This window comes from Thamnophis elegans, chromosome 6, assembly GCF_009769535.1.
Source record: "Thamnophis elegans isolate rThaEle1 chromosome 6, rThaEle1.pri, whole genome shotgun sequence".
Taxonomy (NCBI): Eukaryota; Metazoa; Chordata; class Lepidosauria; order Squamata; family Colubridae; genus Thamnophis; species Thamnophis elegans.
The window spans coordinates 11454469-11479943 of NC_045546.1; the positions used below are offsets into that span (position 1 = coordinate 11454469).

Sequence of the window (25475 nt, forward strand, 5' to 3'; positions counted from 1 at the left end):
CCTAAACCTAACCCTTCACCTAACCCTAAACCTAACCCTTAACCTAACCCTAATCCTAACCCTTAACCTAAACCTAACCCTAACCCTAACCCTTAACCTAACCCTAAAGCCAACCCCATACCTTAAGTTGAATCGGCTTGCTTTCAAAGCGCTATTTAAAGCGGCCTTCTTTCTTCGCGCTCGCTATTGTCGCCCTGTTGATGACGTCAGCGACGCGGTTTAATCGGGTGCAGCTTAGTCGAGCGCGGTTTTGTCGTGCCACGCCTATTATTAAATATTTGTAAGAAGCTGCATTTGTTGGATTGGACCAATTTAGGTGTATTTGAAAGTATATTGATCTTCATGTTCTACACTCCCATGTAGAAATTTCAAGGAATTAGATCCTGGGTTCCCTACAGGAAGTCCTCGACTTATGACCACATTGAGTCCAACATTTATGTTGTTACGTGAGACATCTGTTGAGTTTTGCCCCATTTTACGACCTTTCTTGCCACGGTTGTTAAGGGAGTCACTGCAGTTCACCTGGTTGTTAAGTGAATCTCGCTTTCCTATTGCCTTTGCTTGTCAAAAGATTGCAAAAGGGGATTGCGTGACCCCGGGACACTGCAATTGTCATCAATACGAACTAGTTGCCAAGCATCTGATTTTTGATCCCATGATCATGGGGATGCTACAAAGGTTGTTAAGTGTGAAAGATAGTAATGTCACTTTTTTCCAGCGCCATTGTAACTTTGAACAGTCACTAAAGGAACTGTTGTAAGTTGAGGACTATCTGTCTTCTATTCAGAAGGCTGCAGGTCCACCTGACATGATTGGACTGTTCAACTTAGATCCAGAGCAGGGGTCTCCAACCTTGGCAACTTTAAGACTTATGGACTTCAACTCCCAGAATTCCTCAGTCAGCTTGTGGACTTCAACTCCCAGAATTCCTCAGTCAGCTTATGGACTTCAACTCCCAGAATTCCTCAGTCAGCTTGTGGACTTCAACTCCCAGAATTCTTCAGCCAGCAACTTCAACTCTGGCAGTTGAAGTCCACAAGTCTTAAAGTTGCCAAGGTTGGAGAGCCTTGAGCTAGAAGCTATTTCTAGCCAGTCACTTGTTCCTTGTGAGTGGCTAGAAGTTTGCATTTCAATCTTTCTTTCTCCTTTTTCTTACCTGAAATGGCATACTATACCCATGATGGCAAACCCATGGCATGCGTGTCACCTGTGGCACGCGGAACCATATGTTAGAGCACACGAGGTGTTGCTGCACCAGCTCAGCTGACTTCGGTCTTCTTTTAAGCCCATTTTTCACCCTCCAGAGGCTTCCTCAAAGCCTCCAGAGCGCGAAAAACCAGCCCTACGGGCAATCGGGAAGTCACTTGCCCCAAAAGCGGGGGGGGGGGAGTGCTGGTCATGCGCGCAAACATGGGAGAGGGGTCACACATATAGCATTATGGGTGTGGCATGCCCGTGCACAACCCCCCTCACTCCCCCCCGCTTTTGGCACATGATCCAAAAAACGGTTAGCCATCACTGCACTATACTATAATGAATTAAAGGGCCAGGCCCTGATGTGTAGGCCATCAGATGACTGTGGTTTCCCCCCCCCCCCCCAAACTCCATGTCCAAGCCAAAGCAGAGCCATTCTTAATGACATCATGGGCTCCTCCTAACCTCATTGGCTGGAGGTTGCCATAGCAAACATCAACATTTCTGGCATCGTTGATTCTTTTGGACAGCAGCACCGCAAGACCCAGTTCAAAATTCCTGCATCAGAAGAAAAGCGACTCCAAAAATATTTTTGGGGGTATTTATTTAAATAAGGGGCAAGATCAGACAATGTCATTGGAGGATCTGTCAGCAACCAATAGGAAATTCCTTCTCCAGGTAGAGGAACTGAGAGAGCATGTAGCCACCTTGGATTCCGAGAACCAGGAGTTTCTCCACGACAAGGAATACATCAAAGAGCAGCATAAGTGTCTCCGGGAGACGGTGGATCACCTTAAGTCCACCATGGAACACCTGCAGAAAACTGTGGAGGACATCAAAGAAAGTTTGGACCACGTCAACATGGCGATCCATGAATTAGCGCTGCAGAACAAGTCTTTGGTGACAGCCAACAATGACCTCAACCAGGAAATGCACGAGGTCACCAGCCAAGTGGCCGTCTTCAAAAACGACAAACCTACCCACGAGAATGACCTCAAGGAGATGCGGAACCTCCCGTCCGAGGTTCAAAAGTACGTCCGTAACCTGGAGGATAAACTGTCCGAGATGGAGAACAACTACCACGTGGAGAAAACCCAATCGGGCCAACTGAAGGAGAAAGTCATGACTATTCAGCAAGCCAGAGAACACCTGAGGACCCGCATCAAAGACCTCCAGAATCAACAGGACCTCTGCGTGCAGCAGGCCACGTTTCTGCGGCTGGACCAGGAGAATCAGATGCCAGCGGGCATTCTGATGCATGAACTCGTGGAGGCCAGGCTGGTAGGGGTGGCCCGGGACAGGTCGAAGGAAAGGAAGATTCTACGTTGGTTATGGGTGGCAGTCAAAGTTCTGATGTTATTGCTGTTTGTCTGCTGTGTAATCCTTGGCCTTGTCTTGGCGTACACTTGCTTTTTTAATCCCTTGTTCATCTCTGACACACTTGTGGGGCTCCTCAGTGACCAGAGCATTCAGAAACTTGTGCATCGTTTCTCCCCGTATCTCGAACAGAAAAACGATGGCCTTTTGCCATATTGAGAAATGAAATTCTATCTCTCCCTTCGTTGACTTGCTACCTAGGATGCAAGGAGGAGAGGATCAATGAATTTGGTAGAAGAACAAAAATGGATTCTTGCCTCTTGGTTTCCAGCATTGGAAACATATAATCCATCGATATATGTATATAGATCTTCTTTTTTCTATTGTTGGCCCTATCTTCTTTTTCCCCCCCTATTGTTTTATTGTTTCTTCTTTCGGCTTTTGCTTAATTAAAGAAAATCAAAAATAAACACGAATGAATCCATGGTGTTTTCCTTCTACAGTTTTCCAAAGTGAGACGATGCTCAAAAGGGAGCAAATCAGAATCAATTCTTATAGGATCCAATTCACTTGAAGAAATCATTTGCATGAGAACTTATCTAGCTCGTAGTACCAATTAAGTTTGGGGGGAATCTTAGCTATCTCAAAAGGGAATGTCCCAAAAGTGCTTTTTTCAAGAGGCACCTGGACTTACTGGGTTTTTTTTTTCTTTGAAGATGTTTTGCTTCTCATCCAAGAAGCTTCTTCAGCTCTGGCTGCATGGTGGAGAATGGAAGGATTGATACTCCTTGTAGGCAGCTGGTCCTTTGCATTCTTTTAGCCAGGCATTAAGGCCGTTTGGAGGTTTATCTCTGTCCTCAGGGTCACCTGAGTGGTGCAAATGGGCGTGGAGCCTTCTTGGAACTGTTGAAAGGACTGTGTTGTAGACTGGAGATGGATGATGTCGTATCCCTCCCCCTCTGTTAAGAGAAGGCTGTTTAATTTTGACATAGATGGCCTCTTTGATCCCTCTTGATCTATTTTGATCTATGTCAAATTGAACAGCTTTCTCTTAACGGGGTGGGGGGGTGGGGGTGGTGGTGAGTATATGACATCTATCTCCAATCTACAACAACTTTGATTTTATATTTTGCTGGTTAAATAGGCTTGTCGTTATAGAAATGGCTAGTACAGCAATGGCAAAACTTTTTTGGCTTGTGTGCCATAAGTGAGGAGAGCGCAAGGGGGATGTGTGTGGGCGTGCCACACCCATAATGCAATACACGACCCCCCCCAGTGCGCATGCGCGCACTACAGGCACTCCCCATTTTTTGCATCCTTTTTTCGCCCTCCCCAGGCTCCAGAGGCTTTATGGGAGTCTGGGGAGGGCGAAAACAGTCTCCCACTCCCCTCCCGGAAGCCCTCTGGAGGCTTCAGGGACCTTCAAGAGATTTCCCTGAAGCCTCCAGAGCAGTCAAAATGACCATCCGAGCAAAGTGGAAGTCACTTCCGCTTTGCTCGGAGGGTTGTTTTGAGCAATCTGAAGGCTTCAGGGACTTCAGGAGGCTTCTCTGAAGCCTCCGGAGCAATCAAAATGACCCTCCGAGCAAAGCGGAAGCCCGTTCCTGAATTTCCGGTTTGCCCGTAAGGCTGGTTTTTTGCGCTCCGGAGGCTTCAGGGAAGCTCATGAAGCCTTTGGAGGGCCTCCCGGGGGGGGGGGGGCTTTTTGCCCTCTCCAGGCTCCTATAAAGCTTCTGGAGCCTGGGGAGGGTGAAAAATGGCTTTTAAAAAGGGTGAACTCAGCTGGCCAGCGCGCACATACGCACTGGCCAGCTGACAGGGCAGCGCCTCGCGTGCCCTGACAAATGGCTCTGGGTGCCACCTGTGGCACGCGTGCCATAGGTTCGCCATCCCAGGGCTAGTATATATTATTATATAAAAGCAAACATTGGTGCTTCATGTTGTTACCTTATTCTACTGCCCCAAAAGGAGTCGGAAGTCAATGCCTTTTCTTTGTGTTTTCCCCTCTACCCTACACTTTTCTTTCTCTCCCGTTTCCACCCTTATTCTACCATTATTTTCATTTTTCTTCGTATTTCTGCATTTTATATTTTGATAAAGTAATTTTGAAATGGAAGTGGCAAACATGTCGGAAGAGACCTTCCCTAGTTTCTTGGACTGTAAAAGAGGGGCGGGGGGGGGTGCGTGCAGGGATTGTTCTATTTTAGTACCCGCAAGACTGAGGTCAGCTTTGCGAGGTAGCCCAAACAAGATGCGTACCCAGAAATATTGGCTTTCCTTCTTTCTTTCAAGGTTACATCAACAGCATCTTAGAATAGAATAGAATAGAATAGAATTTTATTATTTGTATGCCGCCCTTTTCCGGGAGGACTCAGGGCAGCGAACAATTCAAAAGGGGGAACATAAAAACGAAATACAAATAATAAAAATAGGCTTATCTTGCAAGATAAGATCATTTCTGACCCCCCCCCCCTCGCTTTTACAAACCAAAGAACTAGAGAGTGTCCCTTTTTGAGATGCTTTCCACATCCTCGTTCTTGCTGTGGGCTCAGCTGCCTCTTATCTGGCTCTCATTCTTCATTTCTTTCTTTTATCTCCCAAGGTTATTCACACATATCATGAAACCCAGAGACTCCAGGATGTGCTGTGAAGGGTGGAGATTGCAGGGGACTTCAGAGGGCAGTCTCCAAGGGAGGGGCAGGCAGAGGGCGTCAGACTGGCTCCCTTGCTCGAAGGTCAGACCAGGCCCACACGTGCAGTGATCCATCGCTTGCAGCCGAGAGTAATGTCTGGGCCTTCCAAGGGTGCCAAGTGTGGCTGGTGACCACCGGACTGCTCCCATCCTTGCCGGGAAGGCCGAAGATGTGTCCTTTGTGAATGAACACCGGCTTGGCTTCCTGGCCTGAGGAGTCCCAGTCCTGTGTGTTGTAGACGTGAACTGTCCTGTCAAAACCTTGAAGAAATGAGAAATGCAAGTAAATAGCAACAGCACTTAGACTCGTGATGGCGAACCTATGGCACGCCTGCCGTAAGTGGCACGCAGAGCCATGTCACCTGGCACGTGACCTCAGCTCCACCGTGTAGGCGCGCGTGCCCTCCGCCAGCCAGCTGATTTTTGGGTCTCTGCCACGCATGCACGGGGGGCGGGGAGCATGCAGGAGATATTTGTGCATGCATGGGAGGGGTCACGTGGGGGGGAGTCATGCCAGGTCTTGCAGATAACGCCCTGTTCCCAGTGTGTGCATGCACAGAGTTGCCAGACGAAGGGAACAGCTAAAGAACAGGGGTCGACTTGGGAGTGAGGCCACAGGTGGACGGTGAATGGCCCCTCCCAGAGGGAATAAAAGAGGAGCGAAAGGGGAGTGGAGTTTGCAGGAGACAATTAGTTTGCTTAATTGGTTTGTGACTCTCCGAGACTCCTTGCCAAGTTTTGCAGATATCGGCCTGGCAGCTCTCCCAGCCAGATAAGGTCTGTGACTATAAATCCTCCCTTGAAAGACTTTGCTGGATGTGAATGAGCAGAATTCACAATAAATCAATAAAAGGGGTTTTTGTCGGGACAAGGAGTTTGCTTCATGCTCTTGGGAGGCTTCGGTCAGAACACCCTCTGCAAATTCTGCCTGCTTTTCATCGAGGTTGTTCCTTGGGCTGGCCTTCCCTTTGCACACCAACCACCCCTGCAGTCTCCATAAGGCTGATGGCGGCAAGCGGCATTGCAAAGGTTAAGGACCACATCATCTTACCTGACACCGCCAGGTTGTCGCCCAATACAGGAGCCAAGCTGATGGACAGGAAGTCTGCCCTACAGAGATTAGGGATGGGGACGCAGCATTGGGCCATTTTCAGGGGGCGGGAAGGGTCCCTGATGTCCGTCAACACAACGAGGCCGCCCGAGGAGAAACGGGCAATCAGTGGAGTTTCTCCAGAGCCAACTCCTGCACACCAGCTCAGCCCCTCTGTCGGGGCCCAAGGGGTCCGAGCCTCCTCGAGCGCTCCCAGAATCCCCTGCTGTTGCCGGAAGTCCACAAGGAACAGCTGCCCTTTGGCACCACACACCACGGCGGTGGCTTCATCCAGGAAGTCCAGACTGGCAATTTTGTCAGGGCTGGCAGAGGCTAAAGAGGAAAGAATAGAAATTTGAGTTGGGTTGTGGGTGAGAATTCCGCCACAAGGAACTGGAGTTCAAATGATGCCTCCCCCCCAAAACTACCGTATGTTTCAGAGTATAAGACACACTTCCCCCCACCCTTAAAAGAGGGTGAAAATTTGGGTGCGTCTTATATACCGAATGTAGCCAAAAATGGGAGGCACGGAGGAGGCGATGGGTCTGTGGCAATCCCTGCAGTTTGGAACAGCTGATTGGGGGCATTCCAGGAGGCCGATCCACCCATCAATCAGCGGCTCATCAGGCTGCAATATGTGCTGATGCTGACCTGGCTGTTCGCTATTTGCTGCAAGGAGGTATGAGAGTCTGCAGCAGCAATCAAATTCAGAAAGCACACACACGTAACTGATTCAGCAGGATTCAATAACTTCTCTTTATATATAAATATTCAAAACCAAAACCAGGTTTTCCAATGGGGTAGTGCAGCAGAGAAGTTTCACTTTCAGTTTTAGTTTCAGGTATCAGCACAGCATGCAGCTTTAGTACAGAACAAGCCACGCCCAGGCTCCTTGCTTCTCTCCTTCCTTGTTGCTCACAAGCAAATACTGTTTTGTTTCCAAACAGCCCTCAACTCTCTCACACACTGACAGGACGCTAGTAGGCAGAGGCAGAATCGTTTTTTTCTTATTTTCCTCCAAAAAAACTAATGTGTGTCTTATACTCCGGTGCGACATAGTCCGAAAAATATGGTAATTTTGAGCCAATCATGAGGAGATGATAGGTTCTAGTCTCTCTTAGGTCATGAAAGCCAGCTGGGTGACTTTTGAGCAATCACCAGGAGGCTGTGAATTCTAGTTCCACATTAGGTGAGAAAACCGGCTGGATGTCTTTGGGCCACATCACCAAGAGACTTTGAGTTCTAATCCTGCCTTAGGCAGAAAAGTCAGATGGATGACTTTGGGCCTAGTCACTCTCTCTCAGCCCAACCCACCTCAAAGGATCGTTGTGGGGAGAATACGAGAAAGATGTGTTGCTATGTTTGTTCTCATGAATTACTTATAAAGCAAAAAAGGTGGGATAAGAATCAAATAAAGAAATAAATCTATAAACCACACATTTATAAATCCCCTTCCTGCTCGCCCCTCAATAAGGAGGCTATGGGTTCGGCCCTAGGTAGAGGCAGAAATTTCTCTCTCTGGGTACAATGAGAATATATCTGCTGAACAGAAATCCACATTGGTGACAGGAAGGGCATCTGGCCAGTAAACTCTGCTAGCTCCATTCAGGTGCCCAGATTCCATTCCGGCAGGGATTATGGGGTCATTAAAAAATGATGATGATAAAAAAGCAGAGAGGAACAGAAATAATAAGAAAAAAAATCAGCATCTCTCCCTATTTCTAACCGTTTGGGAAGCTCTCTTCCTAAGCAAGGGTTTTGGAGAGGGTTCTCAAACAAACTGCCTACCAGCCACCCAAGGACTTTTCTCTGATTCAATTTCCGTCATTTGGAGATTGCAGATTCTTTGCCCGTGGAGGACGCAGGCCGGTTTGGCACAGCTGGTTGCAATTTTGGACCAGGAAGTATCTTCTGCCTTTGTGGGAGAGATGACACTCAGTAGCTTAATCATATCTAGGATGGAAGAGAGGAAAGAAATAAGAACTTCCACAAGACTTTCATTTCCATCTATAAGTACTCCTCAACGTACAAATGCAGTTGGGACCCAAACTTCCCCCATTAGGAAAAGTGGTTATTAAGTGCTCAATTTTACGATAATTGTTGCAGTGTTGTTAAGCGAATCACAAGGTCATTAAGCAAATCCAGCTACACCCCCCCCCAATTGACTTCGCTTGTCACAAGCTCTGTGGCAAAGTGGCAATTGGCAATCACTGGGGACACTGCAACTGTTATGAATACACACCAGCTGCCAAATTTGGATCATGTGACTTTGTGGATGCTGCAATGGTCATAAGTGCGAGGAGCGGTTGTACATAACTTTTTCCAGGGCCATTGTAATGTTGAATGGTTACCAAACAAATTCTTGTTAAGTTAAAAACTGCCTATAGTTTCCAAAGCATCACTTTTCTGTAATTTCTCTCACTTTAGAGATCACAACTCAGCTTTTTTTTCCAGGGGATTCTACCAGGTGCCTGACTGAAATCATATAGCCTCTGGCATGACATATAAGGAAAACCTGTATAAAATGTTTTATAGGTGGTACTTACCACTGACAAAATGTTTAAAAACAAGTCTGCTAATGTTGGAAATGTAATCAAACTCCGGGTACATATTATCACATGTGGTGGACATGTCCAAAAGCAAAAATATTTTGGACAAAATGGTTATGGTTAGAAAAAATGTTAAGGCAGCATATAGCTTATAAGCCAGAATTATTTTTGTTGGGCATATTGCCAGAGAAATATGATAAAGGCAATATATATTTAATTTTACATGTTTTGACACCAGCAAGAATTGCAATAGCAATAGCAATAGCAGTTAGACTTATATACCACTTCATAGGGCTTTCAGCCCTCTCTAAGCGGTTTACAGAGTCAGCATATTGCCCCCACAGTCTGGGTCCTCATTTCACCCACCTCGGAAGGATGGAAGGCTGAGTCAACCTTGAGCTGGTGAGATTAGAACTGCTGAACTGCAGATAACAGTCAGCTGAAGTGGCCTGCAGTACTGCACCCTAACCACTGTTGTTATGTAAACAAATTGACTCAGACAGTACGCTGCTCACTAAGCACTTATTGTATACAAAGAGAAACTATATAAATAAAATTTATTTTAAAAAAGAGAGAGAAATGTCAGCCTCTGAGCATTGGTGAGCTGCATCTTTGTCTCAAAGTCAAGAATTATAAAGGGAAGGTTAGAAAAAAAGCAATTCCTTCTTTCTTTGTGACTTCAAAGGAGAAGAATGGCAAAGATGCCAGAAATGTACAAACATTATGAAACCTCTTTATCATCAAAACAGAGTTGGGGGGGGGGGGGTTGGACTAGATGACCTACAAGGTCCCTTCCAACTATATTAATCTGCAATCTAACTTTTTTTTTAAGGTGGCTTTCATTTCATCAAACCAGATATTCCTTCAAAATTCACAGAATTAGCATTGTTTGTGCCAGTGTGTCTCATAGCTAGCTGGGGAATTCTGAGAATTGAAGTCTACGCATTTTTGAGTTTCTCACACACTGATTTATGCTAACAGTTGTGAGGAATTTACTTTATGGAAAAGGACTCGGGGTATCTTCTTTAGAAGAGCAATCTAATTAAATTGTGGGGGCGAGAAAACTTTTCGTCCTTGTCCCTGCAAACTGTGAGTTGGGTCTGGCAGTCCTAAAGTTGAAACCCAATTGGGAAGTGGAGTAGTTTCTTGGAGGCACACCTGTTTCCTCTGGTTCCATTCGCCAAATCTGAAGTCCGCTGTCCGGGGGCCCGCTGGTTACCAACAAACTGAAAGCACAAATCAAGAAGAAACAGAGCAGTGAAAATAATTCTCTCTCCATCACACAAAAAATCCATTTTAAGATGGATGGACTACAACCCCCAGAATTCTGGAAGTTGGAAGTTCATACATCTTAAAAGTTTGTGAAGTTGAGAAACGCTACTATAAACAAGGCTAAACTGAGTTAGTGGGGCAGGATGTTGGTGGGAACAGCTCTTGTCTGAATGCAATCGGTGTCCTACACCATCCCACTAAGATCCAGCATAGGTTTTCCTTGGTTGCATATAGCAATAGCAATAGCAGTTAGACTTATATACCGCTTCATAGGGCTTTCAGCCCTGTCTAAGCGGTTTACAGAGTCAGCATATTGCCCCCAACAATCCGGGTCCTCATTTTACCCACCTCGGAAGGATGGAAGGCTGAGTCAACCCTGAATATCTCTCGAAGCTATCCAAGCGTGAACCATCCTCAGGTCTTGTGGCAATGAATTCCACAGGCAATGATGCGGTAGAGAGTCACTAGGTCCAATATTATTCAGAAACATGTGAATGTGGCAACAATTTAGAATGGAATGGGATGGAATGGATTGGGTTGGATTAGAATAGAATAGAATAGAATTCTTTATTGACCAAGTGTGATTGGACCCACAAGGAATTTGTCTTTGGTGCAGATGCTCTCAAGTGTACATAAAAAGACAAGATACATTCGTCAAGAATCATAAGGTACAACACTTAATGATAGTCATAGGGTACAAATAAGCAATCAGGAAACAATCAATATCAATATAGATCGTAAGGATACAAGCAACAAAGTTATAGTCCTGCAGTCATAAGTGGGAGGAGATAGGTGATAGGAACGATGAGAAGACTAATAGTAATAGTAATGCAGCCTTAGTGAATGGTTTGACAGTGGTGAGGGAATTATTTGTTTAGCAGAGTGATGGCGTTCGGGAAAAAAACTGTCCTTGTGTCTAGTTGTCTTGGTGTTCAGTACCCTATAGTGTCGTTTTGAGGGCAGAAGTTGAAATAATTTACGTCCAGCACGCGAGGGATCTGTAGATATTTTCACAGCCCTCTTTTTGACTGGTGCAATGTACAGGTCCTCAATGGAAGGCAGGTTGGTAGCCATTGTTTATTTCTGAAGTTCTGATTATCCTCCGAAGCCTGTGTCTGTCTTGTTGGGTTGCAGAACCAAGCCAGACAGTTGTAGAGGTGCAGATGACAGACTCAATAGATTCCAGGTTAATGTAAACTTTGAGTTCAGGAAACAGCAGGAAACCCACTTATCTCCTTCATAATGACCCACTTCTGCTCTGTGAAATTTGAGAATTTGGTGACCTTCTGAAGGGGCCCCAGAAAGACTTGACGTGGTGTCTGCTGAATTCAGAGATAGCCATAGAGACTCACGCTAGGTCTCCTTGAACCAGGATGAGCAAGAGGAAAACAGATAAGACACATAGAAGGAATGTGCGGTAACTGAGGCAATCTTGAAGTCCTTATTTCTCTGTACGCTTTATCAAACCTTCTATGGCAATGGAGCCAACATGTTTCTTTTTATTAAACTACAACTCTTGAGATTAGTAACAGCAGAAGGCTGGGGAAGCACAGATAGTCCACAGCTTGCAACTACAACTGAAACCAAAATTTCTGCTTCTAAATGAAACATTTGTTAAGTGCATTTCCCCCCATTTTATCACCTTTCTTGTCACGGTTGTTAAGTGAATCACTGCAGTTATTAAGGCAGTGAAATGACTGCTAAGAGCCAAGGTGGCGCAGTGGTTAAATGCAGCACTGCAGGCTACTGCTAGATCAGCAGGTCAGCGGTTCAAATCTCACCGGCTCAGGGTTGACTCAGCCTTCCATCCTTCCGAGGTGGGTAAAATGAGGACCCAGATTGTTGGGGGCAATATGCTGACTCTCTGTAAACCGCTTAGAGAGGCCTGAAAGGCCTATGAAGCGGTATATAAGTCTACTGCTATTGCTATTGCTATTGCTAAGTGAATCTGGCTTCCCCATTGATTTTGCTTGTTAGAAGGTTGCAAAAGGTGATCACACATGACCTCGGGACACTTCAACCGTCACAAATATGAGTCAATTGCCAAGCATCTGAATTTTAATCAAGTGATCACAAGGATGCTGAACAGTTGTGTGAGAAACAATCATAAGTTACTTTTTTCATTGCCGTTGTAACTTCGGTCACTATATGAACTGTTGTTTACCTGTAACTTGAGGTTTGCCGATTATGAATGTTCAAGCTTACACCATCTAATTTACCTGTGCACATTTGTGACTGTATCATTTTCTCCTCCTTTTTTGAAATATATCAGTGCATTCTTTTGTCTGTAGGAGTTCCTACAGTGCACCGTGTTAAATAAATACTACAGCGAGCCTTGATTATTGGTTTTTGGGCTCCTATGTTTGATTGTACATTAGCATCCTAATGAGAGCTGCAGTGGCACAGTGGTTAGAGTGCAGTACTGCAGGCTAGTTCTGCTGACTGCCGGCTGCCTGCAATTTAGCAGTTCAAATCTCACCAAGTTGACTCAGTCTTCCGTCCTTCCAAGATGGGTTAAATGAAGACCCAGATTGTTGAGGGCTATATGCTGACTCTGTAAACCGCTTAGAGAGGGCTGTAAAAGCATTGTGAAGCAGTATATAAGTCTAAGTGCTATCACTATCCTGAATGGTTCAGACCCTAAAAAATAATCACAGTTCCCTCATTCACACCAAGGCTGTGTGCAATGTGTGAAACTCATCAGTGTATTCACAAGAGACCCCTGCAGCAAAATTATTTTACGCACAAAAATGGTAGGATGCTTCAATGGAGGAATGGTTGCAAAAGCTGATGGAGTTGGCAGAGATGGCTAAATTGACTGCTTTAATCAAAGGGCGGTGGGGAAACCCACAAGTACTATTGTGGAAACCGCTTCTGGACTTTGTGCTTGAGGTGGGAAAAAAAGGAAACTTTGATTTTCGGTTTCACTGATAGTATAGATGGTTAGTTTATACCTCTATGTAAAGGTAAAAAGTTGAGGATCGATGTCACTTCTTATTCTACTGCACCAAAGGGAATCAAAACACAATGCCTTTTCTTTCTTTTTCCCTTCTCTACACTTTGCTCTTCCCTTTTCCCTCTCCCATATTTCCTATTACTTGCTTTTGCATTTCTGTATTTTATATTATGAACTAATAAAAAGCATTGTCAAAAAAAATCATAAAGACAAGAACACAGCATCTCTGGCACAGATTAGCGCTAAAGTCGGCTGTCAATGAGGCAGTCATGTTTCTTTGAAATACAGTTTTTGCTTCTCCTTTTAGGCCTTCCTAACTCAACTTAAGCGGGACACGGTGGCTAGGACACTGAGCTTGTCGATCAGAAGGTCGGCAGTTCAGCGGTTTGAATCCCTAGCGCCGCATAATGGAGTGAGCTCCCATTACTTGTCCCAGCTTCTGCTAACCTAGCAGTTCGAAAGCACGTAAAAAATGCAAGTAGAAAAATAGGGACCACTTTGGCGGGAAGGTAACAGCGTTCCGTGCGCCCTCGGCGTTTACTCATGCCGGCCACATTACCAGAGAGAATGTCTTCAGAGAGCGCTGGCTCTTCAGCTTTGAAACGAAGAGGAGCACCGCCCCCTAAAGTTGGGAACGACTAGCACACCTGTGCAAGGGGAACCTCTATCTTTACCTTAACTCAACTTAAGTCATCAACAAGGCTTTTAACTTCCTACCTGGTTCCTGGGACATGTTTGAGTCTGTAGATGGGCCGATCACAGATTCCACCCCTTTCGACCTTGAAATCTCTCTCCGGACATAAACCCTGCAAAAACAAAAAAGCCCCAAGGATCCACTTGTCACATTGAAAGAAAAATAAAACAGACCAGAACAGCAAGATAACATTGGCCGCAACTTTTTTAAAACAGAAAAAAATAAATAAAGGGAAAAGTTAACATCTGCACTGCCTGCCCCCTGCTGAAGCTACCGGCTAGTGCCCAGCTCCCTCGTAGCATTCAGCTGACTGTGGAAAAGAGAAGCCGAGTCAGCCTTGGATCACTGGGACGGTTGAGTACAGCGAATCCTCGACTTACGGCCACCCCTGAGAGCAGAATTTCTGTTGCTAAGCAAGGTTGTCCCAAAGATACTTTTTTCAAAAAGCAACTGGGCTTGAATGGCTTTTTTTTTCTTGAAAACATTTCGCTTCTCATCCAAGATGCTTCTTCGTGTAAATTCCTAATATTGCCAGTGAGAGAAGGGATGGGGGGAGTGCATTCCACACATACTGTCGGCTGAAGTCGGATCTCAGATTACTGCAGCAGGCTTGGGAGGGGTGCACCTCATTGGGGAATGTGATTTATGACACAGACTGAGGGGAGGGAAGGAACAGGGGTAAAGTTCAGCCATAAATCAAACAAAGCCTAGACATGACTATGAAAAGATCTTGCCTATGGTGCTCCTAATAAATGACTAGTTTTGTATTGAAACTTGGCTCGATACTCATGAATCAATTAGGGCATTTTTAGGAAACCTGACACTTCGGTTCTAACTGAATGGCGGGGAATGGATGGATTTATACTCTTTATATTCAAGTAAGCGGGTTGACGACCTGGTCAAGTGAATCACTGTGTTGCTAAGTGAATCATCTGCGTGTTAAGTGGAGTCTGGCTTCCCCCGTGGACATTGCTTGTCAAAAGACCAGCTGGGAAGGTTACAAACGGCAATCACACGTGTTAGGTAAGCTCCCCGTTGGGAGAGCGAGTACGTTCAGCGAAGCGTTGTGAGAGTTGTGTTGGAGAACACACAAACCAGCATACAGAGACACTGCAGTTTAAATAGGCTTTTGCTTTCGTGGAAATAGAGGTATCAGAGTCCATCAAACAGTCCAAGTCATACACGGATAATTCAGTCAGTCATCAACGTCTCTCAGTAAAGGGATAATCCAAATAACATAGTCCAGTATCAGATAATCAGTTCAGTACTCAAAGTTTGCTAGCAGTTGCAAAACTTACAATAACTCACCGCATTCAGATCAGATCAGCCCAGCATCTAATGAACAGAGAGAGAACTAACAGGCGTTCTGGCTCCCTCTTATGGCCGATTCAGGAAAACAGCAACCAATCACATTTTACAGTATGATTTAAAGTAACAGGTATAGCATTGCTATGTGATTTATAGATTGCCAACCCAACCGTTAGATTATATTCCTAACAACCCGGATGCTGCAACTGTCATAAATACACACTGCCAAGGGCCCAGGTTTTGATCACATGACCATGGGGACTCTTATATCTACCCTGGGCTACACACAGGTCCAATAACCCATTCAGCAGTTGTAATCCTCAGATTTGGAGACGGTCAGGGTAGGCAAGAGGCTCTGGGATACAGCTACGTTTGGGGGTGGCACTTCTTATACTTTCTATATACAGGTAGTCCTCGACTTACAACAATTCTCTTAGCGACCGCTCAAACTTACAATGGCACCGAAAATAGTGACTGACAACCATTTTTTTCCACACTTACAACCTTTGTAGCTGCCGATTGCTTGGCAATCGGTTCATACTTATGCCCATTGCTGCATCCCAAGATCATGTGGTCGCCTTTTGCAAACCTTTGACAAACAAAATCAAGGGGGAAGCCAGAGTCACTTAAGAAACATGTTAACTACCTTAACTGCAGTGATTCACTGAACAACCGTGGCAAGAAACATCATAAAATGGGGCAAAGCTCACTGAACAAATGTCTTGACAGCCACAGAAATTTTGGGCCCCATTGCAATGCCGTTGTAAATCGAGGACCGCCATGTAATACAAATCCAGATATTGGATTCTCGATCCTGGGTGAATTTATCCAATCTCCTTAGAAAACCATCTAAGTTAACAGCTTAGTTAACAGCAGTCCCTACATCTAGTGGAAGTGAGTTCCACAGGACACTTTTGCACCGGAGAGAGCCACCAGCTTGCAGATAACCCTGCCAGTGTGATCTCTACTTTACCTTATTCTGTTTTGCAAGCAGCCTCGGAGGCAGAAGAAGCTGGAGAATTTCGTTCCTGCTCCCATTCTCGTATCCAGCGACACAAATGCCTGGGGAGAAAATCACAATCAATTTTGGCATTGCAAACAGGCGAACAGCCACAGGTAATCCTCAACTTACAACCATTCATTGAGCAATCATTCGAAGGCTGCTCCAACCCTCTGGAACGAGCTCCCCGTGGGGATTCGAACCCTTACCACCCTCCAGGCCTTCCGCAAAGCCCTTAAAACCTGGCTGTTCCGACAGGCCTGGGGCTAAAGAGCTTTTGCCCCCCTCCTCGAATGGTATGACTGTTGTGTGCTTTTAAATTGTGTATTGTTATGTTCGTCTTTTTTATTCCCTGTCTGTACCCCCTTCCCTGATTTGAATTGTGAGCCGCCCTGAGTCCCCTTCGGGGAAAAGGGCAGCATATAAATGTAATAAATCCAATCCAATCCAATCCACCACGGCACTGAAAAAGTTCTCACATTCCTAGCCAGCCAGCCATGAAAAATGGGCGAAGCCACATTCATTGAACCACTGCATAATTTACTGAACAACTAGAGTGATTCACTTAACAACCATGGCATAAACAAAGTTCATAAAAATCAGGCGTCACTCACTTAACAATGCCTTGTTTAGCAATGGTTGTGCGGGATCCAATTTCGGTCGTATGTTGAGGAATACCTGAACTTTATGGAATACACTTTTTTTTAAAGTCCTCTCTTTACCCTACCCCATTGGAGCAATTATTTTCAACTTAGCCTTCCCACAAAGTTGGCTTCCTCATCTGCTCCACCAGAGAGGCTGATGGTTGTCTTGGAGCAGGGGTATCAAACTCAAGGCCTGTGAACTGGATCTGGCCTGAGAGGTGCTTAGATCTGGCCCGCGGGCTGCCCTGAAAATAGCAAAGGACCAGCCTGTGGTGCCTCTGCCAATGAAAATGGAGCTCGATTTTCACTGGCAGAGGGCTGCAGGAGGCCGTCACAGCCGAAAACGGAGCTCAGGAGCCCATTTTATCTGGCAGAGGGCTGCAGGAGGCCAACGCAGCTGAAAACGGAGCTCGGGAGCCCCTTTTCGTTGGCAGAGGGTTGCAGGAGGCCGTCACAGCCGAAAACGGAGCTCAGGAGCCCATTTTAACTGGCAGAGGGCTGCAGGAGGCCAACGCAGCTGAAAACGGAGCTCGGGAACCCCTTTTCGTTGGCAGAGGGTGGCAGGAGGCCGTCACAGCCGAAAACGGAGCTCAGGAGCCCATTTTATCTGGCAGAGGGCTGCAGGAGGCCGATGCAGCTGAAAACGGAACTCGGGAGCCCATTTTATCTGGCAGAGGGCTGCAGGAGGCCGATGCAGCTGAAAACGGAGCTTGGGAGCCCATTTTATCTGGCAGAGGGCTGCTGGAGGCTGTCGCAGCCTAAAACAGAGGTTGGAAGCCTGTTTTCTCTGGCAAAGGGCTGCAGGCGGCCATCACAGCTGAAAACGGAGCTCGGGAGCCTGTTTTCTCTGGCAGAGCACTGCAGGAGGGCATCGCAGCTGAAAACGGAGCTTGGGAGCCCATTTTCTCTGACAGAGTATTCGGGCTGCCACAGGTACCCCTGACATGAGTGACATCTTGCTGGCCATGCCCCCAGGCCACGCCCCCCAGAAGTCAAACACAACTGTGATGCAGCCCTCAATGAAATCAAGTGGAAATCTTGGTGGAAATCACGATCCTTCTCCATGGCGTGGAAATGTGGAGCCCAGGAGGGAAAAAAGCTCTCCTCAGGAGACCCTCCCCACTGCAGCTACCCCCAACTCACCCAGGTCAAACCTTGAAAGGCAATGAGGGGTCACTTACGTTGGTCTCCTGTCCATTCGATGACTCTGGTGGGCCCGGGAAGTTCAAAGAGATGCAGGTCGCTGTATCTAAGCAAGATGAATGGGGAGGGGAAGGGTGTATTCAAGAAGAGGAAAGGAAATGGTCAATGGTCTATATCTCAATGAAGGCAGCAATGCTCCATTTTAAGGCAAAAATAGGGAGCGTTGTCTGACCCTGCAAACCTTGGGATTGTCTGAAGAGCGCAATAACAAGCAAGGTCATCATTGGATGAAGTATCCAAGATCGATGGTGGGGAGGTAACTACAGATAGTCCTTGGCTTACAACCATTTAAAATGACAATGGCACTAACAAAGGGCCTTATGACCAGTCCTCAAAACTTACAGCCATAACAGCATCCCCAGTAACAGATTAACAGAGTTAGAAGGGACCTTGTAGGTCATCTAGTCCAACCCCACCACTCAAGCAGGAGACCCTACATCATCTCTGACAGATGGCAGTCCAGTCTCTTCTTGAAAGCCTCCAGTGATGAAGCTTCCACAACATCTGAAGGCAACTTATGTTCCATTGGTTGATTGTTCTGTCAGAAAATTTCTCCTTATTTCTAGGTTGAATCTCTCCTTGATTAGTTTCCATCCATTATTCCTTGTCTGGCCTTCAGGTGCTTTGGAAAATAGCTTGACCCTCTCCTCTCTGTGGCAGCCCCTCAAATATTGGAAGACTGCTATCATGTCTCCCCTGGTCCTTCTCTTCACTAGCTAGCCGTGCCCAGTTCCTGCAACCCAGAGGTGGGTTCCTACAAGTTCGCACCTATTCGGTAGAACCGGTTCGTCAAATCTACGGAACCGGTTAGAAGAGCTTCCAACAGTGGACCCGGAAAGCAGGCCACACCTACAGAAGAGGTTCCAAAATTTTTTGAAACCCACCACTGCTGCAACCGTTCTTCATGTTTTAGTCTCCAGTCCCCTACATAATCATCTTTGTTGCTCTTCTCTGTACTTTTTCTAGAGTCTCCACATATTTTCTACATCGTGGCGACCAAAACTGGATGCAGTATTCTAGGTGTGACCTTACCAAGGCCTTATAAAGTGGCATTAGTACCTCACTTGATCTTGATTGTATCCCTTTGTTAATGCAATTTAGGATTAGCAATTGTCATTGCACTGGCTGAGGGTCATGTGATCATCGTTTGCAACCTTCCCATCTGTCTTCCGACAAGCAGGATCAATGGGGGGGGGGAGCCAGATTTGCTTAACGATCACGTGATTCGGTTAGCAATTGCAGCGATTTGCTAAAATTGACTCGCATAACAACTGCCTTGATTAGCAATGGAAATTCTGGTCTCTATTATGGTTGTAAGTCTAGGATTACCTATAGCGGAGCTCACATAATACTTTAAAATTGGTCCCTGAATTAAGCCACTTTCTGAGTTCATACACTACCAATAAGACACAACATAACCTGATTTGTCATGAGAAAAATCTACCATGTGGTAGCTAATGGCCTACAACAGTGGTGGGTTTCAAAAATTTTTTGAACCTACTCTGTGGGTGTGGCCTCCTTTGTGGGAGTGGCTTGCCGGCAATGTGTTCTCTCTCTCTCTCTCTCTCTCCCTCCCTCTCTCTCTCTCCTTCCTTTTGTCTCTTTGTCCCTTTTTCCTTTTTTTCTTTCATCTCTCTCTCACTCTTTCTTTCTTTCTTGCTTGCTTTCTTTCTTTCTCTTTCTCTCTCTGTGTGAGTCTGTCTGTCTGTCTGTCTGTCCGTCCGTGTGTGTGTGTGTGTGAGTGGTGGGTTTCAAAAATTTTTGGAAACTCTTCTGTAGGTGTGGCCTGCTTTCCAGATCCACTGGTAGAACCTCTTCTAACCGGTTCGGTAGATTTGACGAACTGGTTCTACCGAATAGGTGCGAACTGGTAGGAACTTACCTCTGGCCTACAAGGACTTGATAATGAATGAAAATGCCAACGAGCCAGATTGGCAGTAGAGAAAGCAGAGGCCAGTCAAGGTTACCAGTCGGTGGGGAAAACTGGTTTGCAAATGACCTTTTTTTCAGGAGGCCACTGGACTTTCTGGTTTTTCTTTGAAGAGGTTTCGCTTCTTACCAGTGGTGGGATTCAGCCAGTTCTCACCACTTCAGGAGAGCCAGTTGTTAACTTGCTGAGCAGTTTGGTGAATTGGTTGTTTGAAGAAATCATTAGGGCAGAGAACCAGCTGTTAAATTATTTGAATCCCATCACTGCTTCTCACCCAAGAAGCTTCTTCAGCTCTGACGGGATGGTCAAATCCTTCCATTTCCCCACCAGTCAGAGCTGAAGAAGCTTCTTGAGTGAGAAGCGAAACCTCTTCAAAGCAAAATCAGAAAGTCCAATTGCCTCTTGAAAAAAAAAAGCACCTGTTCCCGGAGTGCTCACCTATCTGTTGGAAATGCAACCAACAACATGGAACATACTACCACATGTGGTGGAAGTGCACATCTGTGAAAAAATATTGGAAAAAAATAAAAGATTGGCTAGAGGAGATGACTACACACCAAATTACACTAAAACCTGAATTATTTTTCTTAGGAATTATAAAAGGAAATTATGAAAAAAAATATTAGATACTTATTTCTACACGTAATCACAGCAGCGAGAATTACATTCGCACAAAATTGGAAAAATAATTACACACCAACAGAAGAAAATGTAATTAAAAAAATATTGGAATGTGCAGACATGGATAGGCTCACGAAAGAATTAAAAGAGAAAGAAGAATCTGAATATTACTCTGTGTGGGATTTCTGGTATAACTGGCTAGAGGAAAGAGGGGGGGGGAGCAGGAAAGCAAAAAAGAAAGGAAGAAAGATCAACAAATTAATAAAAAACTACAAAGCCGGAAAATGATTAAAAGATAGAAATACGAGATAGACTGTAGCAAATCAATATTATACAACACGACTCAAATGTAGTAAAGACTGTTATAACATAGAATATATAAATATTATAGATAGAATAAAAAATGTATGAAATAATATAAAGGTGCATATATATAAAGTTATAGTTATAAAAGATTTGTATAAATAAAGGAATCACTACAGATATATTTAAAAAATGTAATGTGTTGCCAAGACGTGAAGTTTGTACAAACAAAATAAAAAGTAAAAAAAATGAAAGAAAGAAAGAAAGAAAGAAAGAAAGAAAGAAAGAAAGAAAGAAAGAAAGAAAAGCACCTTTGGGACAACCACGACCTGAATGACTGAGAATCTCTATAGAGACAGCTGACGTTGGCTTCTACTACTTGGTGGGACCCACTCCAGTGGCAATCGGGGTTTGGGGGTGGGGGGCCGCTTAATCCAAGGATACTGCAACGACTAATGCAATGGTAAAGCCAAGCCCCCATCCCACCCGCCTGTTCTTTCTCAGGATCGCCCATGGAACGGATCATAAAAGGAGATAGGAAAATGAAATCCGCGTGGCTAAAAAGAGGGACTGAAGTCGGGGGGGGGGGAGGAGAGGTGGGAGGGGCAGGCTGGGCGGAGGCTTCACACACCCACACCCCAAGAGCCCCTCCCTCTTGGGCAAAGATGCAAAGGGTTGCAAACGCAGCTCCAGCCACTGGCTCGCCCAGAGCCTTCGAGCTGGAACCCCCATCACGCTTGGGGCAAGTCGTGGGGAGGGCAATTGGCTGGGGAGGATGGAAGCATTGCATTCTCCCCCGGGCCAGGGAAGGAGACTCACAGCCTCAGGGAGTCCATCAACCATGCTTCCTCCTCCTCTTCCTCCATTGCCGCCGCGGAAGCAGCTGCGGCCATAGAAGCCTTCGGGGAAACGAGTGACGTCATCTCGTCCTGGGAATTCCGGGGCGGGGACACCCAAGCTCCGCCCCTTTTCCCGCCGTCCGCCGATCCTTCCCTTCCCAGCCAGGCGGGGGCTGCAGAGAGCTATCCTTGCGCGTTGGCTGTGAACGATGGGGTTTGCGATCCGGGAACCGGGGCCAGCATTTAGCCGAGACCGTCTTCCCCGCGACCCGTATGCCTGCGTGCAGAAGTGACTTCTTCGCTTGCAAAATTGATCCCTAAGCCAAGCCCAGGGCGTTTTGTTTGCGCAATAAATGCGGGAAGCCTAAGGGTTCACTCTACCTTAACTACTCCTTGAATAAATGGATAGTCCGTCTCTCTTGCAGGCATGACTGTACTTCCTCCTGTCGTTTGAATGCAGCCATTCGGCCTTCACTCATAAATATTATTTTTGAGTTTTGTTATATTCTTTCATTGATTTTTGTTTCTTTCCTCCCATCCACCTATACCATTTATCCCATATCTGGTAGAATTCTGATTCTTCCTTTCCCTGGATTTCTTTAGTTAGTTTATCCATTTCGGCACAGTCCATAATCTTTCTTATTATTTCATCTTCATTTGGGATTAATTTCTTTTTCCATTTCTGGGCAAAGGCAATCCTTGCCGCCCTAATTATATGTAATATTAAATATTGGATTTCTTGCTTGTATTTCACCGACATAATTCCTAATAAAAAAACTTCAGCGGAGTAAAATAAGAGGGTTAAGAATGGTGAAAACCAAATGAAATACAATAGAAAGGGAAATAATATAAGGTGAGTGGTATCGATTGATGATTGCTATTATAAAAAGCAGGAAGTTCCTGTTCGTACTGTATTATATAAATGTGATGTACGTCTAATTTTTGTGTCTGTGTGTTTTACATGTTTGTTAATAAAAATCTTAAAAAAAGAAGGCAGTATTGCAGGCTAATTCTGCTGACTGGCGGCTGCCTACAGTTCGATTCTCAGCAGGCTCAAAGTTGACTCGGCCTTTGAGGTGGGTAAAATGAGGACCCAGATTGTTGTGGGGGCAACAAGCTGACTCTGTAAAACTGCCTAGAGTGGGCTATAAAAGAACTGTGAAGAGGTATATAAGTGCTAATGCCAAAAAGAAACCTCCATGTGTAGGAGCTGTTACTCAAATGGGATACAACAAAAGGAGAGGATTCATTGGCTTGCTGCCCAGCCTGGATGCTTCCCAGAACAAGTGATTGGCAGCTAGAATAAACAGGACACTCACTATACCAGTGTTTCTCAACCTTGGCAACTTGAAGATGCCTGGACTTCAACTCCCAGAATTCCCCAGCCAGCATTTGCTGGCTGGGGAATTCTGGGACTTGAAGTCCAGGCATCTTCAAGTTGCCAAGGTTGAGAAACACTGCATTATACTATATCAGACAAGTGGCTGTCCAGTCTCTTCTCAAAAGCCTCCAGTGATGACGCACCCACAACTTCTGAAGGCAACATCTGTTCCATTGGTTAATTGTCCTCACGGTTAGGAAGTTTCCAGGTTGCTTCTCTCCTTGATTAGTTTCCACCCATTGCTTCTTGTCCTGCCCTCGGGTGCTTTGGAAAATATGTTGACCCCCTTTTCTTTGTGGCAGCTTTTCAAGTACTGCTATTATGTCCCTTTTGGTCCTTATTTTTTCTAGACCATTCGAACCCAATTTCTGCAGCTGTTCTTCATATGTTTTAGTCTCTGGGCCCTTTAATCATCTTAATTGCTCTTCTTTGCACTTTTTCCAAAAGTCTCATTGACTTTGGAAAAAGTGCAAAGAGCAACTCGGCAATTCTTAAGCAATCTGTAATACTTAGAGACGTGGCATGACAAAACCGCGGTCCACTAAAGCGCGCCCGATTAAAGCGCGTCGCTGACGTCAGCAGCGCAACAACAGCGACCGCAGAGAAAAAAGGGTGCTTTAAAAAGCGCTTTGAAAGTAAGCCGATTCAAGTTAAGGTAAGGGTTAGGTTTAGGGTTAGGGTTAGGGTTAGGTTAAGGGTTAGGGTTAGGTTTAGCGTTAGGTTAAGGGTTAGGTTTAGGGTTAGGTTAAGGGTTAGGTTTAGGGTTAGGTTTAGGGTTAGGTTTCGGGGGGTTAGGTTTAGGTTTAGGGGTTAATTTTAGCTTTAGCGCTCACAGCGTGCTTTTTTCGTCGTGCTGTGATGACGTCAGGTACGCGGTTTCATCGAGCGCGCTTTAGTCGAACGCGGTTTTGTGGTGGAACCCCTTAGAGAAACTCAAATTGACCTCTTTGAAGTGTTTCCACCAGTTGCTTGGTTCTAGGCTCTTTTTTTTGGTACAGTTGTCTCTTGAAAAAAGAAAAAAAAGGCACTATTGGGATAACCATGACTTGGATGAATAAGAATCTCCATGGATGTTCAGCTCTTTAGTATCTTTGGATAGTTTATTAAGGTAGATGTTAGCTGCCAGCTGATGTTAAGAATGGCCCTGTTAAGTCAAAGTTTAGATAAAATGATTTAGACGGACTAGTTCTGGTTGAAGCCAATTCATGGCTTGCTTGTAAAAAGTTCTTTCTTAGTTTGCTACTAAAATTAATGGGCCAGGCCCTAATGTGAAGGCAACTGGAGGACTGATTTTTCCCAAACTTCAGGTCCAAGCCATTGTTTGTGACATCATTTGCTCCTCCGAATCTCATTGGCTGGAGGACCATGGCAAGTGTCAACATTTCCAGCATTGTTGGCTATTCTGGGTAGCAGCACTGGCTACATCAGGTTCAAAATACCTGGATCTGAAGAAAAGTGACTGCAAAATTGTTTTATTTAGTATTTATTTATACTGGGGGTGAGGTTAGAAAAGTGGGGATCAAGACTACACTAGAGAAGTGGTCATACCTGCTTCACTAGCAACCTCCACACCTGGAACTGAATCTCACCATCTACAATGGCAAAGGTATACCACCTGCCTAAGGGGTTGAGAGTCAGCCGGCTAACAATAACATACACTAAGAAACATCTGTAGGAGTTAGGAGCCAAAAATTGGCTCTTGGATATCCTAGTTTTTTTTGGCCATGGTGACCGCAAAGATAGAAATTGATCTGGCTCAGTGATTTGAGGAACTTAAGCTAAAAAAGATACTTCATTGATCAGATATACTTCCAACATTGTTGCACTTTTGTTAAAACTATCAATCCATTGCATATCAAGTCCTGCTTCTAAGATGCTGACACCTGCTTTTGATGACAATTATTGTCAAAAGTGACTATTGTACTGGAAGGAAAAGGGGAAGCTGACTGTTGAAGAGTGGACTTTAAAAATAATTGAATTGGCAGAGATGGCGAATTTAACTGCATTGATTAGAAACAATGGATTAGATAAGTTTATAAGAGACTGGAAGCCATTTGTGGACTTTCTGTGTGTCGAATACAATAACAGATGGTTGATGGAGGGCTTTGAAAAACAGCATGGGGGCCTCGAGGTGGAGCTCTTACCTTACAATCAGGGGGCTTGTGAGTTCGATCATAGGTGGTGACAGATATTTCTGTCTTTAAGCACAAAGAGAAAATATTTGCTGTGAATATTTGCTGTGAATATTTGCTGTGTGTAGGTGTCAGGAAGGGCATCTGGACAGTAAATGCTCAGCTACATTCAGTTGTCCCGACTCCACCCTGATGCAAGGGATTACAGATCATTAAAGGGTGGGGGGATGGAGGATTTGGAAGATTAGTTTTACCTTTGGGGTTATCTATGGACTGCTTTTTTTATATGTAGCAAATAGAGGTTAGGTTCATTGGATTGCTCCATAAACAAATTTCCACATTTTTTATGT

General features: G+C 45.2%; 1 protein-coding gene across 5 annotated transcripts; it reads right to left on the reverse strand.

Annotated features, from left to right (window-relative positions):
• Positions 1-2687: 2687 nt before the first annotated feature.
• On the reverse strand, positions 2688-21701 carry WDR73 (WD repeat domain 73). Of its 5 annotated transcripts, none has more exons than XR_004255660.1 (9): positions 21085-21571; positions 17898-17965; positions 16046-16134; positions 13788-13876; positions 10001-10068; positions 8082-8246; positions 6255-6626; positions 4999-5464; positions 2688-2768 (listed from the first exon to the last, which is right to left on the reverse strand). XR_004255660.1 is itself a non-coding variant. In XM_032220264.1 (9 exons), the coding sequence occupies exons 1-9, from the start codon at positions 21614-21616 to the stop codon at positions 5223-5225; spliced, it is 1140 nt and encodes a 379-aa protein (XP_032076155.1). In that variant the 5' UTR covers positions 21617-21701; the 3' UTR covers positions 4870-5222. The 5 variants fall into 5 exon arrangements, 4 of the variants coding, with proteins under 4 accessions (XP_032076155.1, XP_032076153.1, XP_032076154.1 ...); XM_032220264.1 differs by lacking the exons at positions 2688-2768; positions 21085-21571 and adding exons at positions 20642-20664; positions 21593-21701 and having other exon boundaries at positions 4870-5464; XM_032220262.1 differs by lacking the exons at positions 2688-2768; positions 21085-21571 and adding exons at positions 20642-20668; positions 21593-21701 and having other exon boundaries at positions 4870-5464.
• Between the last annotated feature and the right edge of the window lie 3774 nt (positions 21702-25475).